General features: G+C 54.6%; 1 protein-coding gene across 1 annotated transcript in view; it reads left to right on the top strand.

Annotated features, from left to right (window-relative positions):
* The window catches only part of RNF216 (ring finger protein 216), a 157,602-nt gene extending 154,448 nt beyond the window's left edge, over positions 1–3,154 (top strand). Inside the window, exons 16-17 of the mRNA XM_069486600.1 lie at positions 215–284; positions 983–3,154. Of these exons, the coding sequence (XP_069342701.1) occupies positions 215–284; positions 983–1,302 (390 nt within the window). The 3' untranslated portion in view covers positions 1,303–3,154. The remainder of the gene's footprint in view (positions 1–214; positions 285–982) is intronic.
* The last annotated feature ends 12,795 nt before the right edge of the window (positions 3,155–15,949 follow it).

Consider the following 15,949-nt stretch of genomic DNA (forward strand, 5'->3'; position numbering starts at 1 on the left):
TCCTCATGGAACACTGTCCAGTTGATGAAGAAGATTCTTGGGGAAATGGGAGTGAGGGGACAGGGGACACAGGCCTGAGACCCCGCTGGCCGGCAGCAGGTTTCTGGCTCATTTCCTGCTGCTGGCCAGCCACGGGTAGCCTCACCTGTGTCCCCAGGGGCCTCAGCACTCTGTGAAGCTACACACTCATCCTTTTCGTTGCTTTTTATTTTAGGAAGATGATGAGAAGCTAATTGAGGAAATCCAGAAGGAGGCTGAAGAGGAACAGAAAAGAAAGAACGGAGGCAAGAGTTCCCCCTGCAGCAGAGCCGTGCCAAGCATGTGGCAGCCCAGGGCCACATGGGGGTCCCGCCACTGGCCCTCAACCCAGCCGGAAGGATGGGGGGGTACTGCCCCCTCAAGTGTCCACCCACAAGGCCACTGTTCAGGCTGGTGGGAAGGTCACCAAAGCCTTGGCTGTGGTTTGGGTATCTCCTTGGTGGTGGGGAAGTCCCAAGGGGTAGGTTTGCGCTCAGGAAGCAAACAGAAACCAGACCCAACTAAAGAAACAGTAGGCCCACCCTGACCCTTTTGAGGTTAAAAAAGGAAAAGAATGGAGGTGCTGAGGGTGGCCCCGCAAGGCTCTAGCTCTAAAGGATGCCCCATGTGGAGCTGGATGGATGGGGCCTTCCAGGCCACCGCTGGGGAGCGTGACACTCTTGAGAAAGAATAGTTTGTCCTTGGTTTCTCGTAATGGCAGTTGGGGGTGGGTGTCTGTTTCACATTCTATGCTTTAATCAACCTTCTTGTTGGGACACCACCCTCCACACAGAGTGTGCTGCAAGTCCGAGGTCACCCCCACACACACCAACTGCTCCAGGCTCCCTTTGGTTCCCCCAGCTCTGGCGGGTGGGACCAGGGCGGTGAGTGCGGCCGTCTCAACCTAGATCCAGCTAAGTTGGTCTAACCTGTTTTTCTCAACCATGTCCCATCTCCCTTTCAGAGAACACCTTCAAACGCATCGGGCCCCCGCTGGACAAGCCTCCGGAGAAGGTGCAGAGGATGGAAGCCCTCCCGAGGCCCGTCCCGCAGAACCTGCACCAGCCACAGATGCCTCCCTACGCCTTCGTGCACCCGCCCTTCCCCCTGCCGCCCGTGCGGCCCATGTTCAACAACTTCCCACTCAACATGGGCCCTATCCCCGCACCCTACGTGCCCCCGCTGCCCAATGTGCGGGTCAACTATGACTTTGGCCCTGTCCATGTGCCCCTAGAGCACAACTTGCCTATGCACTTTGGCCCCCAGCCACGGCATCGCTTCTGATGGCCCAGACCCGTTCCTGGTCCCCCATCCCCACCACGAGTCCCCACCAGGCATCGGAGGAGCCCGTGCCCTCGGGTTGTAGGATAGAGAACTCATCCCTCCCTCAGGGCTGAGGGCTCCACCGATGCCTTCCAAGGAGGGATGGAGGGTGTGGGAGGGTAGGTTGGTTTTCTTGTGCTCCTTCTCTGGGAAGGGCCACAGCTCCTTGAAGGGTGGCCACAAGCTGGTAGCCCTCTGGGTGCTTGTAACAGGATCGATCTGGCCTTCACTGGGCCAGAGAGAGAAGGGCAGTGAAGCCCTCTTCCTGGAGAGTCAAGCGTGGTGGCCCTGTCTCTGCTGTGTCACTCACATCCTTGCAGAAAATGACGAAGAGGAAATGATTTGCCTCCATTCCAGTTCCCCTAGCAGACAACAGGAGAAGCCTGTCTGAGTTACAAACCATGTAGGCCTGCCTTCCCACCGCACAGATGCGTCCATAATAAAGACAAGTAGCACAGAGTGGAGTTGGAGAAAGCTGAGAGATTGGCACTGCCACCCCCATCCGGGACCCGTCAAGAGTGGCCCTTTCTGCTCTGTGCATAGCTGCAGGTCAAGGACCCAGGGCCCCGAGCTGAGCCCTGGGAAGCAAGGCAGCCGTGAGCATCGCACTTGGGACCCAGAGGCCTGTGCTCGGGGGGCTCTCCCTCCTCACGGAAGCTCGAGGTTGGTCCCATGAGGAGGTAGCAGAGCCTGTCCAACAGGCCTGGGAAGCCCCACGGGCCGGCTGTGCATTGCAGCCCCTCAGGGCATTGCCCAGTGCCAGGAGGGCAAGACACTGTCCCTCACATCCACGCCCAGGTGCCACCACAGTGACCATTTACGAGGCCTCCTCTCTTCCCTTTTAAGGCCCATTCAGATCAGACAGCAGCAGAGAACCATCTTGTGTGAGTTTTGTTCTGTCATTTATCTAAAATGTTTGTTCTTGTTTACTCTGAACTTACCCAGTTTCCATGGCCTACTTGAATTCCTAAAAAGTCAAAGTAGAAATCGGTTACCCAGGTCAGGCAGCTGTGGAGAGCTGGATGGTCCTGAAACTTTGGCCAAACAAAAGATCATCTCGAGGTGGCTGGGAGGGGCCTGGGCAGCCCATTGCTGGGAAGACGCCTCTGCACCAGCCGGGTGATTGAATAGCTTTTCCCCCAAGGTTTTCTGCGGGGAGGAGTGGGCTCCCCTGGAGGGCAAATAACCCCAAATGCCACCTAGCGGGGCGCCCACCCAAGGTACTGCCCACTCTGCCAGCTGTGCAGCACCTGTTGTGGCAGGGCCCACGCAGGAGGTCCTCTGTCCTTCCCTCCCTCCTGTGTATTCTCTCAGCGGCTGGTGGCGGAGGCAGGTGGAGGGTGATGGCCTGGCCCCCCCAGGGGGTGAGGGCAGCTGTCCTTTTCCTGGGGTCAGATGAGAGCTTGGGCCTGCCGCATTCTCAGCCACCTTCCTCCCTCCTGTCTGGCCCAGGTCTCTCGCTACACCTGAGGCACTGCACCGCCTCTTTGCCAAGCAGAGGCCTGAAGCTTCTGACTGCCCAGCTGGGAGCCAGCTCTCCTGACCGCAGACGTCCTCTGTCCTCCAGTGTTGGCCTTCCTTGTCCTTGTGTTGCCCTGGGGTTCTGGGAAGTTGGGAGTACACAGACCTCAGTGATGGGGCTGAGCCCAATGCCTTTAGGGCTGTGCTGTGTGTGGGCCACAACAGGGCTCTGGCGCCCAGGTTGTCAGGAAATCAGGCACTGTCAAGCCACCATCAGCTCCTCAGATGCATTTCAAGGATTGAAGTGGGAAAAAAGATCTAGATGCCCGTTCTTTTCTGCCTCTCCTCAGGATGCAGGCTTTGAAGACAGGTGGTCACCTGGGCATGGGCTGGGGGGCCTGCCACTGCCGGGAGCCCTTCCCGTTGGGCTGCCTGAACTTTGTTACTAATCTGAATGACAGTGCCTTGGAAAGGCGGGCTCCATGTGGCAGTGACAGTGACAGTACTCTAAGTACCTTAAATGCATGTTCCCTGCACTTGCCCAGGGAGGGTCTCTGGGAGCAGAGTGCACCAGCAGATTGGGGGGGATCACCCCAGGCACTGCCCCTTGGAGCCTGGCCCAGCTGCAACCTATACCCTGGGTATGTGGCTTCACCAAGGGGCAAATTCATGACTAAGGAATCTGCTGCTTCTGTGGCAGCTACAAGGACAGCCCTGGGGCAGGTGGCAGGTCTCAGCCCTGGCAGAAGAGAGGGGAGACCAGAGTGATGTTACCTGTAAGGCCAATCCTTAGTTCCAACTGTTTCTGGCCACACTTAGCCTGTAGGGAGGGAACTGCTGCCTTTCGCCTCTGAGGGCACCTGACTCCTAATGATCCCTGAGCCAGGCAGGTGCAGGCGGCCCTCGCGGCTGCACACAAGAGCACAGTTGCTGACACCCAAAATGGCCAGAATGACCCCCTCTGCCCTGCAGGCACCCCAGTGTTTAGAAGCAGGAGCCTAGGCCTCGGGCCTCCTACGTATACTGGTGGCAGCTGGGGAGAAAAGGGCCTGGTCATCTGGCCAGCCAGCAAGTTGGCTCGGGTAGGAGGCCCTGGGGCAGCTGGCACCTTCACTCTGGGCCACAGGGCGAGAGACTGCCCAGCAACAGTCCCGTTTTACTTGCCTTAAAACTGGAGAAAGGAATCTAGTATTTGCACTTAGCGAAAGTTTTAAAAGCTGAAATAAAAAAATGTGCATGATCTGTCACTTTGTATAAAAATAGCAAAAAATGATTAAGCAGTTCATTATACTTCTTTACCTTCTGGTAGTAAAAATAGATTAAATAATTCTGTTTAAACTACTGTGTGTAAAAAGCCTGTATCATATGTAACTCGGACTTTTTTTGATGTAAATAAATGTTTGTGCATTCTGCTTCCTCTAGCTTCATTTCTCCGTGTTTCTGCACCAGCGGGCCAGTTGCAGGGCTGCAGCAGCGGAAGCCTTTGCTGGCAGGTTCCTTGGAAATGATTAGATCTCAGCTGGCAGCTGCTCTGCTCCCGGAGAGGAAGTGCTGGGCTGGGTCCCAGCAGGAGAGGTAGGATTTCCCCACCTCTCACCTGCCTGGAGGAAGATCAGGTGACCTGTTAGGCGCATCCTGCTTGGGCGGCTACTACCCAGGCCCAGATTGGGCACAAAGGGTTTGTTTATTTTTTTTTTTGGCACAGACTCCCCTTCACGAAAGTGCAGCCAGTCCCTATTCCAGGCCCCTTCCTCAGGCGGGGCCAGTCAGCCCTGGAGAGCATCCTGCAGAGAAGCCGGGCACTCAGGGCCCTGCCCGGGTGGAGGGGCTGCAGTCGCTGGGCCAGCTGCCCCATCAGCACCTCCTGCCATGTGCCAGGCCAGGCAGGAATTGGACACTAGACCTGGAAGGGAGCCCTGGGCACAAGGGAGGCTGTGATCCCCATGCCAGGGGGACATGGCACCTTTTAATAAAACATGGGCTATCCTGCAATTAGCCTGTCACCCAGGCTGCAGTGCAGTGATGTCATCATAGCTCACTGCAGCCTCCACCTCCTAGGCTCAAGCGGTCCTCCTGCCTCAGCCACATGAGTGGCTGGGACTCCAGGTGTGTGCCACCACATCTGGCTAATTTTTTATAGAGATGAGGTCTCGATATATTGCCCAGGCTGATCTCAAACTCCTGGCCTCAAGCGATCCCCTTGCCTCGGCCTCCCAAAGTTACAGACATGAGCCACCAAGCCCAGCATAGCAACTTTTTATTGAACAATTTATCTTTTTTTTTTTTTTTTACTTTGTCTGAAAAAAAGTATACTGAAGTACAGTTTCAAAAGAAAAGTTACCCCCATTCCCAGCTTCTAAAAAATTGGCATGTGTTTTTAATGTCCATGCCATCCAGCCCTTGTTCCTGTTCACGTCCCATCTTCTACATATCTGCAGCAATTTCACAGACTCTTGTGCAGTTTCAGTGGATAAGTAAAGGCTATTCGTCCATTCTGCTGCCGTCTTTTGTCCCATCCTCCATCCCAGGTAATCAATCAGCTGATGTTCCTCCTTGCTTGTCCCATGCTGGCCAGCGAGTGTTGCAGCGTACCTACCCACTGTGGGGCGTCAGGGCCTTTGTTTTCACAAAACTTTTTTTTTTTTTTTTTTTTGAGACAGAGTCTTGCTCTGTTGCCCACGCTAGAGTGCTGTCATCACCCTAGCTTACAGCAATCTCAAACTCCTGGGCTCAAGTAATCCTGCCTCAGCCTCCTGAATAACTGGAACTATAGGCATGTGCCACCATGCCTGGCTAATTTTTTGTATATATTTTTAGTTGTCCAGCTAATTTCTTTGTAGTTTTAGTAGAGATGGGGGTCTCCTGACCTTGAGCAATCCTCCCGCCTCGGCCTCTCCCAGTGTAAGGATTACAGGCGTGAGCCACCGCCCCCCGGCCTGTTTTCACAAAATTTAATCAGCACCTCATGCTGTAACTTGCTCTTCTCCCCTAACAGTAGCCACGGACTGTCGTCCAGGTCTGTAGATTTGTCTGCATCTAATTTGTACCTTTTGTGCCTTCCATGATACTTTGTATAGATTTGCCACAAGTTACCCTACCATTCTCCTATTAAGGAAAATGCAGGGCCGGGCATGGTGGCTCACGCCTGTAATCCTAGCACTCTATGAGGCCGAGGCGGGAGGATCGCTCGAGGTCAGGAGTTCGAGACCAACCTGAGCAAGAGCAAGACCCCCGTCTCTACTAAAAATAGAAAGAAATGATTTGGACAGCTAAAAATATATATAGAAAAAATTAGCTGGGCATGGTGGCACATGCCTGTAGTCCCAGCTACTCGGGAGGCTGAGGCAGGACGATCACTTGAGCTCAGGAGTTTGAGGTGGCTGTGAGCTAGGCTGACACCACGGCACTCTAGCCCGGGCAACAGAATGAGACTCTGTCTCAAAAAAAAAAAAGGAAAATGCGGGTGCCTGCAGTGCTTCTGCCACCCCACACACTTCGATGAACGCTCCCCATGTAACTAGGGCTTTGATGTTTCAGAAGATAATGTCAGAAGTGCAAGTTGCTGAATCAAAGGGGTGGCTGGCTGGATGGCTGGATGGCTTCTGCTGGATTCCTCACCTGCAAAGCCTTGTCAATTACCCCGTCACCGGTGAGCAGCCAGCCCTGGACTGTGGTCTTGCCCCTCAGTGGGACATCTTGTTGCCACACTGTCTGGGTCTGTCCTAAGACACATCCTCTGGAATCTGATCTCAGGAGGCATCACTCCTATCTACTTTCCTTACTGTTTTTTAACTTTCTTTTCTACTTTCTTTAGATATAGCTTCTTTTTGGTCAGGTCAAATTACAATGTATAATTGTAATGTGCCAACTTTTATTTTTTCCATCCTGAACACATTACCACACTAGGAAAAAAATTTTTTTTTCCTTGGAGCCACAGTGTTTTATTTACAAAAATAGAATGAAAACTTGGAAAACAGGCCGGGCGCGGTGCCTCACGCCTGTAATCCTAGCACTCTAGGAGGCCGAGGCGGGAGGATTGCTCGAGGTCAGGAGTTCAAGACCAGCCTGAGCAAGAGCGAGACCCTGTCTCTACTAAAAATAGAAAGAAATTAGCTGGACGACTAAAAATATATAGAAAAAATTAGCCAGGCATGGTGGCACATGCCTGTAGTCCCAGCTACTCGGGAGGCTGAGGCAGGAGGATCGCTTGAGCCCAGGAGTTTGAGGTTGCTGTGAGCTAGGCTGACGCCACTCTAGCCCCGGCAACAGAGTAAGACTCTGTCTCAAAAAAAGAAAAAAAGGAGACATGAGCAAAGTGCTTCCGAAAGTGTTTCCAATTAGCTCTCTCCCTTCAAGAACCTCATGCCACAGGCTCCATCCGCCTTCTCTCTGAGTGTCTTACAGTCATCTTCCATGGCTGGCACGCAGCTGACGCCACCCAGGCCACTGCCCTGTGTCTTTTGGATGCCTGGGGGACATGGTCACTTCTACCTCCATGATCTGTCTTCCCTGTTGGCCGGGGTGAAGTCCGACCACCAGTTCCTTGTGCGGATCCTTCTTCCTCCCTCTGCACATCTGGCAAAGATGGCTCAGGACTGGTCCCTGGCTTGGCTTTGCTTCCCCATAGAAGGTGCCACTTAAAACCCACATGGGAGGGACGTGGAGGGCGTGCAAGCTGTTGGGTCAGGTTCCTCTCTCCCCTCTCCCACCTGGTCTTCCCCGCAGTGGGGCGCTGAGAGCCGCCCAGAAGCCATCCTGGGTGCACTTGTGCTCAGAGTCCTCCTGGGTGGAGGGCCGGTGACAGGTGTCTCAGTCCCAGCTCCACCACCTCATAGCCATCTGGCACCGGGCAAGGCACTTAAGGGGAGTCATTACAGCATCTTCCTCAGGCTGTGAGAGTTTGGGGACAGGAGACAGGAAAGGTGCTTGGTGGAGGGCAGCACAGAGCGGCTGTGGGGCTGGTCGGCACAGGACAGTGCTGGAACCCTCACCAGGGGGCTCAGGCCCTCCCATCTCACAAGCTGCGCTGTCCCTCACCACTTTGGGGTGACTCTGGGATGAAAGGCTGGTCCGCTGACCAGCCCAGCCCCACCCGCCTCTCTGTTAACCCCACATCAGACCCTCGGGGGCACTTGATGCACACCCATGCACTGCACCGCCTGCATGTCGCCGCTCACTTGGCCACTGCTAGGGCCGGGCGGGGCCCTAAGAAGGTGCCACTCAGCTGGGCAGTCGGGGGCAGTCGGGGGCTCTCGGGCCCCAGCAGGGACGACAGAGAAACATGCAACTCAAACACCAGGTGGATGGGAACAGGGACAAGGCATTGGAGGGACGCAATGGGATGGCCCAGGGAGCTGGGAAGGCTTCCAGGAAGGGGAAACAGAGCTGACAGGTGGCCCAGAGGACAGACTCCGGTCCGGGACTGTGATTCAGTAGGTTCGGGTGGGTCCTGAGGATCCGCATTTTGAATCGGCTCCTTGGGATTGGGCTCACGCCGGGCTTGACAGAGACTTCCCTGAAGGCAGGAAGCCTGGCGGAGGCTGCCAGGTGGCCTCTGGGTGGGAGGGAAATTGGGGGCGCATCTGAGAGAGGCTCAGGAGACCCGGTGCTGGAAAAGGGAGAGCCCAGGGGACGGCCAGGCCCTGTCCTGGCAGCTGAGGAACCAGGGTGCCAGGGGTGCTTTGGGGCAGGGAGGCCATGGCTCTGGTCGGGGTCATGGGCCACCCCAGTCAGCAAGACCCAAAGGCCTGGGAATGCAGTGGCAGCAGCAGGGAGCATGGAGGCCAGGGCAGGGCAGGCTGGTGTCCCAAGGAGCACGCCATTTTCAGGACAGGCAGGGGAACAGCACTGCGTGGTCGAGGACATGCAGACCGAGCAGCCAGGGAAGGAGAAGCAAAACCAGCGGCCAGCAGGGGAGCTGGGGCCCCCACCAAGGACCAAGCACCAGACCACAGCCCCCCGCAAACATCCCCAAACCTTCCTGCCCACAACCACACATGCACCTGCGCTGACATCTACACCCAGACCTGCATCTGTGCCCACACCTGAGCCTGCATTTGAACCTGAACCTGCACCTGAACTTGAACCTGCCCCCACGCCTGCACCTGCACCTGCACCCGCACCCAAGCCTGCATCCACACCCAAACCTACACCTGCATCTGCTCCTGTCTGGCACTGTGTCTCCTCTCCTCCTTCAAAGCCCCACTTCGCCAGGGTCCAGCCTGGAGCTCTCTTTCCCAGGCCTCCCAGGAGCCATCTGCCCTCTGCCCCCTCCTCTCTTCTCCTGCCCCGTCCTTCCCCTTCCCCACCCCTACTTCTCGGACATCTCGGTCTACAGCTGCATAAAACCACACCCCAAGTTGTGGCTCCCAACAACCCTGAGTTGCTGTTTCTCATGAGGCTCTCGGTGGCTGGGGCTCAGCCGGGCAGCTGTGCCACACGTGCTGTGCAGGAGACCCCAGGGTGGCTGCCGGCAGCTGGGGTTCAGCCGAGACCACAGCCCCTGCATGTGGTCTGGCCCTGCTCCTCTCCACCCCTGCCCGGCCTGTCAAGCCCCAGTGCCTCTTCCACCATGCCCTAGTAGCCGAAGCGAACCACAGGCCAGCCCAGGGTCAGGCGGGGAGTTGAGACAAGCCACCACCCCCGGCCCGCTCCAGAGGCCAAGTCCTGCTCTGGCCATGTGTGCAGCTTGAGGTCACGGCCCTGTAGCGGCGAGGGGCCCCTGCGCACAGCATGGCTCAGCAGGGACACAGCTGCCCCAGTTTGCTGAGACCTCTCACCTCTGCTGTCCTCTCTGTCTGCCCAAGTCTGGTCCTCTCTCTCCCTCTTTCTCTCCCCACCAGCCCCTGCTTATTTCTAAAAAGCTGTGATAAGAAAATGAGCACAGGCCGGGTGTGGTGGCTCACACCTGTAATCCAAGTGCTTTGGGAGGCTGAGGTGGGAGGATCACCTGAGCCCAGGAGCCTGAGGCTGCAGTGAGCTTTAATTGCACCGTTGCACTCCAGCCTGGGCGACAGAACAAGACCTTGTCTCTCTCAAAAAGAAAAAAGATTACAGCTTAAGAAGAGGCCCCTGAAGTGTAAAGCACCAGGTGGCTTTGCTGTCAGAGGCACAGTCATTTAGGGTGGCTTCCCCTTCCAGAACTCCGGTGAGAAACATGAGGAGTTACGAGGGTCAGAAAGTGTCCTATGATGGAAACCTGGACGTGCCCAAGGATGGACACCGCAGGGCCTGAGCTGAAGGTGGCCACCCCTGTGCCAGGGACCCTAGGATCCGCCCAGTCTGGCCTCAGTCACTGCCCTGGGGGGCCTCAGGCCCTGGGCAGGGCTTTCAGGCTGCCCACCTCAGAGAGCCTGGAACCAGGCCCAGGTGGCTCGGTGCGGGGCCCCCAAAGTAGGTCTGGGCCCCTCCAGCCTACATGGCACCCCCAAGCCTGCTCAGCCTCAGAACCCAGGGATGCCAGCGTGTCCCACGGGCAGCCCATTCTTCTCCCTTCCAACATGAGCGAAGCCAACAGAGAAGCCGGGACCTGCTGGGCCTGAGCGCAGCCGAGGGAGACACAAAGTGCTCGGACCAGCTGGCTCTGGCTCCAGGGCACAGCCGGTCCCCTGACCGCTTTTCCTTGGAGGGGCTGACCATCTTGGATTAATCCCTACCCGGGGGATACTTCCCAGGGGGCCTGCCTTCCGGAAAGAGCTCAAGCACCGCTGGGCTCAGCACTGCCCCACACGTCAGGGTCTGGGGTGCTTAGGAAATATTTGTTGCAAGAGTAAATGTGTGAAATAAAGATTAAAAATACCCCCTAGAAAGGGGCTTTGTGGCGCATTAACTGTGATATTGTGTGTAAAAATAGTCTACCCTGCAGGAAGCTGCACAAATGTTAGCTTAATTTTTTTAGAATCACAAAACGTGGGGGAGGGTTGTTCCCACCAGTGTCAGGGTGGGCGAGTTGTGGCCAGCTGCAGCCTCAGTTTCCCTATCTGTAAAAGGCCAAAGCTGGGCTGGGTAGCCTGAGAAGCCCTCCCGGCTCCGAGGGCCTCGGTTTTATAGCCATCCTGGCAGCAGAGATAGGAAAAGCTGGCTTTTCAATGTGCAGAGATGTTTCCCTAGAATGTTTTTTATTGCGTTGATAATTTAGCATTATTCATAACAGCCAAAAAGTGGAAACAACCCAAATGTCCCTCATCTGATGCACAGATAGACAAAATGTGGTCTGTTCATACAAAGGGATATTGTCTGGCCCTAAAAAGAGGATAAGTGCCGATGCACCCACTGGGGATGAACTTTGACATCCTCATGCATAGTGAAAGAAGAGGCCACAAAGTGTAAGACTGCATTGCGGGGAAATTTCTAGAGTGGTCAAATCCATAGTGACAGGAAGTAGATTTGCGGTTGGCTGGGGCTGGGGGAGCAAGGAGGGCTGGGGATGAGGCTGAGGGGCACAGGGTGTCTCTTGGATGTGATAAAAGTGCTCTCAAATGGACTCTGGTGACGGCTGCAAATATCTCTTAGGCTGCAAAAGCCACTGAATGGTACACTCTCAATTGGTGTGAATTATATCTCAATAAAGCTATTTTTTTAAAAAAAGAAAGAAAAGGGAGAAATTCCACTTCTGGAGTAACAAGGATGACTGGATTTATTCTCCTCCTTAAGCAACAAAAAAAAATGGACAAAATATGTTGATGTCTTCAGATTTCAACAAGAGGCAGCAGGGACGGTGATCCCGGCCAGGAGGGAGCAATGAAGGGAACCTACGATTCCCCAATTCACCGCCTGGGAAGTTCCCCACAACCGGGGTAGAAAACTCTCTCCGTCTGGGGCAGAGGCAGCATACTCAGGTATCGCGTCCTCAGTGGGACACATCGGCCCTAGACCATGGGCTGCTCTGGCCCCTCCTAACAAAGCTTAAAAGCAAGTTGCAAGAGGATCAAGCTGTTTCGAGTAACTTAATTGCATCGCAGAACACACACAGCAACCTCAAACTCCTGGGCTCAAGCGATCCTCCTGCCTCAGCCTCCCAAGTCGCTGGGACTACAGGCATGTGCCACCATGCCCGGCTAATTTTTCTATTTTTAATAGAGATGGGGTCTCGCTCTTGCTCAGGCTGGTCTTGAACTCCTGAGCTCAAACAGTCTTCCTGCCTCAGCCTCCCAGAGTGCTAGGATTACAGGCATGAGCCACCGCGCCCGGGCAGAACACACACTTTTAAAGCTCACAAACATTTAAAGAAAAAAAAAAGATAAACCAGTACCCAACAACTCAAAATTCTGAATGTGTCGTCTAATCAAACATTACAATCCACACAATGACGTGGGAAAACACAACCCATCATGAGGAGGGAAAGAAACCAATAAATAGAAACAAACCTGGAAGCCGGAAGGAGTAGACCAGGACATCAGAACAGCTGCTGCAAACAGATGTAAATACGTTCAAGAAGGTAGGAAAAGGGCAGGATAAAGAGAGAAATAGAACACATAAAAAACACCCAAATTGAACTTCTAAAGGTGAAAATACACAATGTTTGATATTTTTTTAAAAAGTACACTAGGTGGTAACTCAAAGTACTCTAAAAAAAAAAAACAAAAAACTAAGTGGGGCCAGGTGCGGTGCTCATGCCTGTGATCCCAGCACTGGGAGGCTCAAGCAGGAGGATTACTTGAGGCTAGGCGTTTGAGCCCAGCCTGGACAACATAGTGAGACCCTATCTCTACAAAAAATTAAAAAATAATTGGAAAAATTAGCCACAGCAGAGACAAGTTGCTTTCACTGTGCCCTGTCTGAATGTCCCTGATGCGCCACCTTGCTGGTGGTGTTCTGGAATTATTCCACCAGCTTTTACAATAATATCAAAAGCTCCTGATTCCCTCTATTTAATACCTTGCTGCCTACAATGACTTTCTGTTTCTTTGAAACCAGAACACATTGATAAGAGTCATGTAGCAGATAAATGATAGAACCAGGGTTTGAACCCAATCTGACTCCAGCATCTGCCTCTGAACCACCCCACTGGCCTCTGTGGAAGTCAGTGCACAGCCAAGATGGCTCGTGGCCATCCCAGCCTCACCTGAGGCCCAGTCCCTTAACAACAAATCCCTTTTTGGTTTCATTCAGGCGCCTGTGCCCACGTTCCCACCTGCAGGTGCCTGGGCTGAGGGAGCAGAGAGGCTAGGACTCCCTACACTGCCCTGTGCCCCGGACACCGTGCTGAAGATTCGTTTCCTAATCTGCAGCTCTGCAGACAAGAATTTTCCCATCTGATGGGGTAGGTAGTGGCTTTTCTGTGCCTTGAAATCTAGCTACTGCCCTGAGCTGGTCTTGTCCCAGGTGAGAATCAAGACACTGGACATTTCGATGGCAAAGCAGCACCTGGGTATGACCTGATCCTGGAACAGTGACAGCGGTCCCAGCATCCCTAGGAACTGTGCTCACATACCCTACGCCAGGATCTGTGACTTCATTTCATGGCTCCATTTTACAGATGAGCCCAAGGTCACAGCCTGCGTTCAGAGGCCCAGCCAGCCAAAGCTAGTCCTCCTGTCTCAGGCAGACACACCTGGGCAGGTGTGGAGGAGCCTCCAGGGCCGGCCCCTCCCTCCTGCCAGGCGGCTGCAGTGGCGCCCACCTTGCCGGCAGGAGGTGGTCGTTGTAGATACTCACATGTGCAGGATGCTCATGTTCACCTGTGAACTTGGGAAAAAGCTTCAAGTGCAACTCCATCGAGTGTGGGGCAGACTATGGAGAAATGCTCTACGAACATGTCGAGTGACCCAGGAATTGTCCTCCAGAAACCTTACCCCAGAGACGTGTGAAAAGCCTCCCGGACACAGTTGTCCCAAATGTTAGCATTTGTGTTCCTGGCAAATGAAAAACGATGTGAATGTCCACGAGCGAGGGACAGGTCGCCAGGACGAGAGGCTGTCTGCGCAGACAAGGAGAGCAGCATGTGCTAGGTGACAACTCCAGGGCCAGAGCGGAGGGGAGCACAGACCCCGCATGGGTAAACAAACAAAGTAAAAAAACCTGTGCCGTTGGCGGGGATGCAAGATGGTGCAGCCACGTGGAAAATAGTACTGGGGATCCTCACCAAACTAAAAATAGAATTACCACGTGATCCCGAGATCCCGCTTGTGGGTAGATACCCGAAAGGACTGAGAGCAGGGACTCAGAGAGATACTTGCACACCTGTGTTCCAAGCAGCATTGTCCACAATAGCCAAGAGGTGGAAGCAACCCAAGTGTCCACGGACAGATGAACGGATGAACACAGTGTGTCCGTCCAGACAACGGAATATGACTCGGCCGTAGAAGGACGGGAATCCTGACCCCTGCTACAACGCAGATGAGGACATACGCTCAGCGGCATAAACCAGCTACAAAAGGATAAATACTGTTCAGTTCCACCTAGATGAGGTCCTGGAGCATCACAGTCACAGAGTCAGAAAGGAGAACAGGAGTTTCCAGTGGGCAGGAGGACGGGGAGTCGTTTAACAGGGACAGAGTCTCAGTTTTGCAAGGCGGAAAGAGTTCTGGAGGCGGATGGTGGCGATGGTTGCAGGACGGCGTGGCTGTGCTTAACACTGCTCAGCTCTTTTCTTAAACGTGAGTAAGACAGTAACTTTTATATCATGTGTATTTACCACAGTTAAAAATTAATTAAAATAAAGCGTGCGCAATAGGTCACGACAGCAGCTGGCATAACGACACGGGCAGTAGCAGACGCCCGCTGGGGGTGCCCCTCACATTCCCTGGGCTCTGCGAAAGTTGATCATCCGATGGGGCCATTCTTGTCACACCCAGCTAAAACAGAGTCGAGAGCCCAGGGGCGCCCAGGGCACAAAGCGAGGCTCCAAGAATGTCATTCTCTGCGAGCCTGACTGCTGAAACTGCCTGCTGTCACCTGAGACAGCTGCATCCACAGCTGCTAAGATAACCTGCTGCGGCTCTAGGACTAGTTCTGCCCACTGCTGTCGCCCACCAAGCGGAGCCCCAACCCTTCCTAGCACCAAAGCACTGTCTCAAAGAGCAATACGCTTTTTTTTGTTTTTTTTTTGAGACAGAGTCTTGCTCTGTTGCCAGGGCTAGAGTGCTGTGGTGTCAGCCTAGCTCACAGCAACCTCAAACTCCTGGGCTCAAGCGATCCTCCTGCTTCACCCTCCCAAGTAGTTGGGACTACAGGCATGCGCCACCATGCCCGGCTAATTTTTTCTATATATTTTTAGTTGTCTAGCTAATTTCTTTCTATTAGTAGAGACGGGGTCTCGCTCTTGCTCAGGCTGGTCTCGAACTCCTGAGCTCAAATGATCCGCCCGCCTCAGCCTCCCAGAGTGCTAGGATTACAGGCGTGAGCCACCGCACCCGGCCTTAATTTCTTAAAATAATAGCAAAAAATGATAACAGTAATAACCCTTTCAGAGCACTTGCCTGGTGCTTGGCACTGGTTGGGGGTGCCTGGAAGGTGAGTTTCCTCCTTCCTCCCCTGCCCCCAACCCCTGGGGGTCAGGCCTGGGTCCCAGGGAGGCAAAGGGGAGCAGTGAAGTGCAGGGAAGGCTTTTGTCCCAATTATTCCCACATCTTGTAGGAGCCTCCTCAGGTTAAGCTGAGGCCCCGCTAAGGGGCTTGGGTTTCAGGCCAAATGCTTAGCCCCGCCCCACCCTCCCAGGCCTCCCTCCATCGCCTCCCTCCATCTGTTCCCTCTGCCTTCGCTGTCCCCCAGGGTCACAGAGCCCCTCCCCCATCCAGACAACCTTGCTGCCCACAGCACAGGGTCCAGGAAGCCACTGCCCTTTGCTCAAATGGAAAAACTGGGGCCAGCGGTCCCTGGGGAGTGCAGACGGGCTCTCCCAGGGCTGCCTTTCCAGTCCCGCCCAGTGTGTGAGCCCCAAGCCAGCATTTCAGGGGAAGAGCGTTAGCCTTTTTAAAAAGAGTGAGGTCAGCTCTCATCCCCTCTTGGGGAGGCCACTTTGGCCCTGGAGGAAATGGGCCCAGCTGGGCCTGGGGCGTCCTCCACAGAGGGGCCCCCCCGGAATGAACGGGGAGGGGCCTAGGCTGGGGGCAGGAGACTCCCGTGGGAAGCTCAGAGGCCTCACCCACCACAGGGACCTGCCCAAGTCCTCCTGGAGCCCCGCTGGGCTCGGGGTCCACCCTGATGA

Source organism: Eulemur rufifrons, chromosome 14 (genome assembly GCF_041146395.1).
Source record: "Eulemur rufifrons isolate Redbay chromosome 14, OSU_ERuf_1, whole genome shotgun sequence".
Classification (NCBI taxonomy): Eukaryota; Metazoa; Chordata; class Mammalia; order Primates; family Lemuridae; genus Eulemur; species Eulemur rufifrons.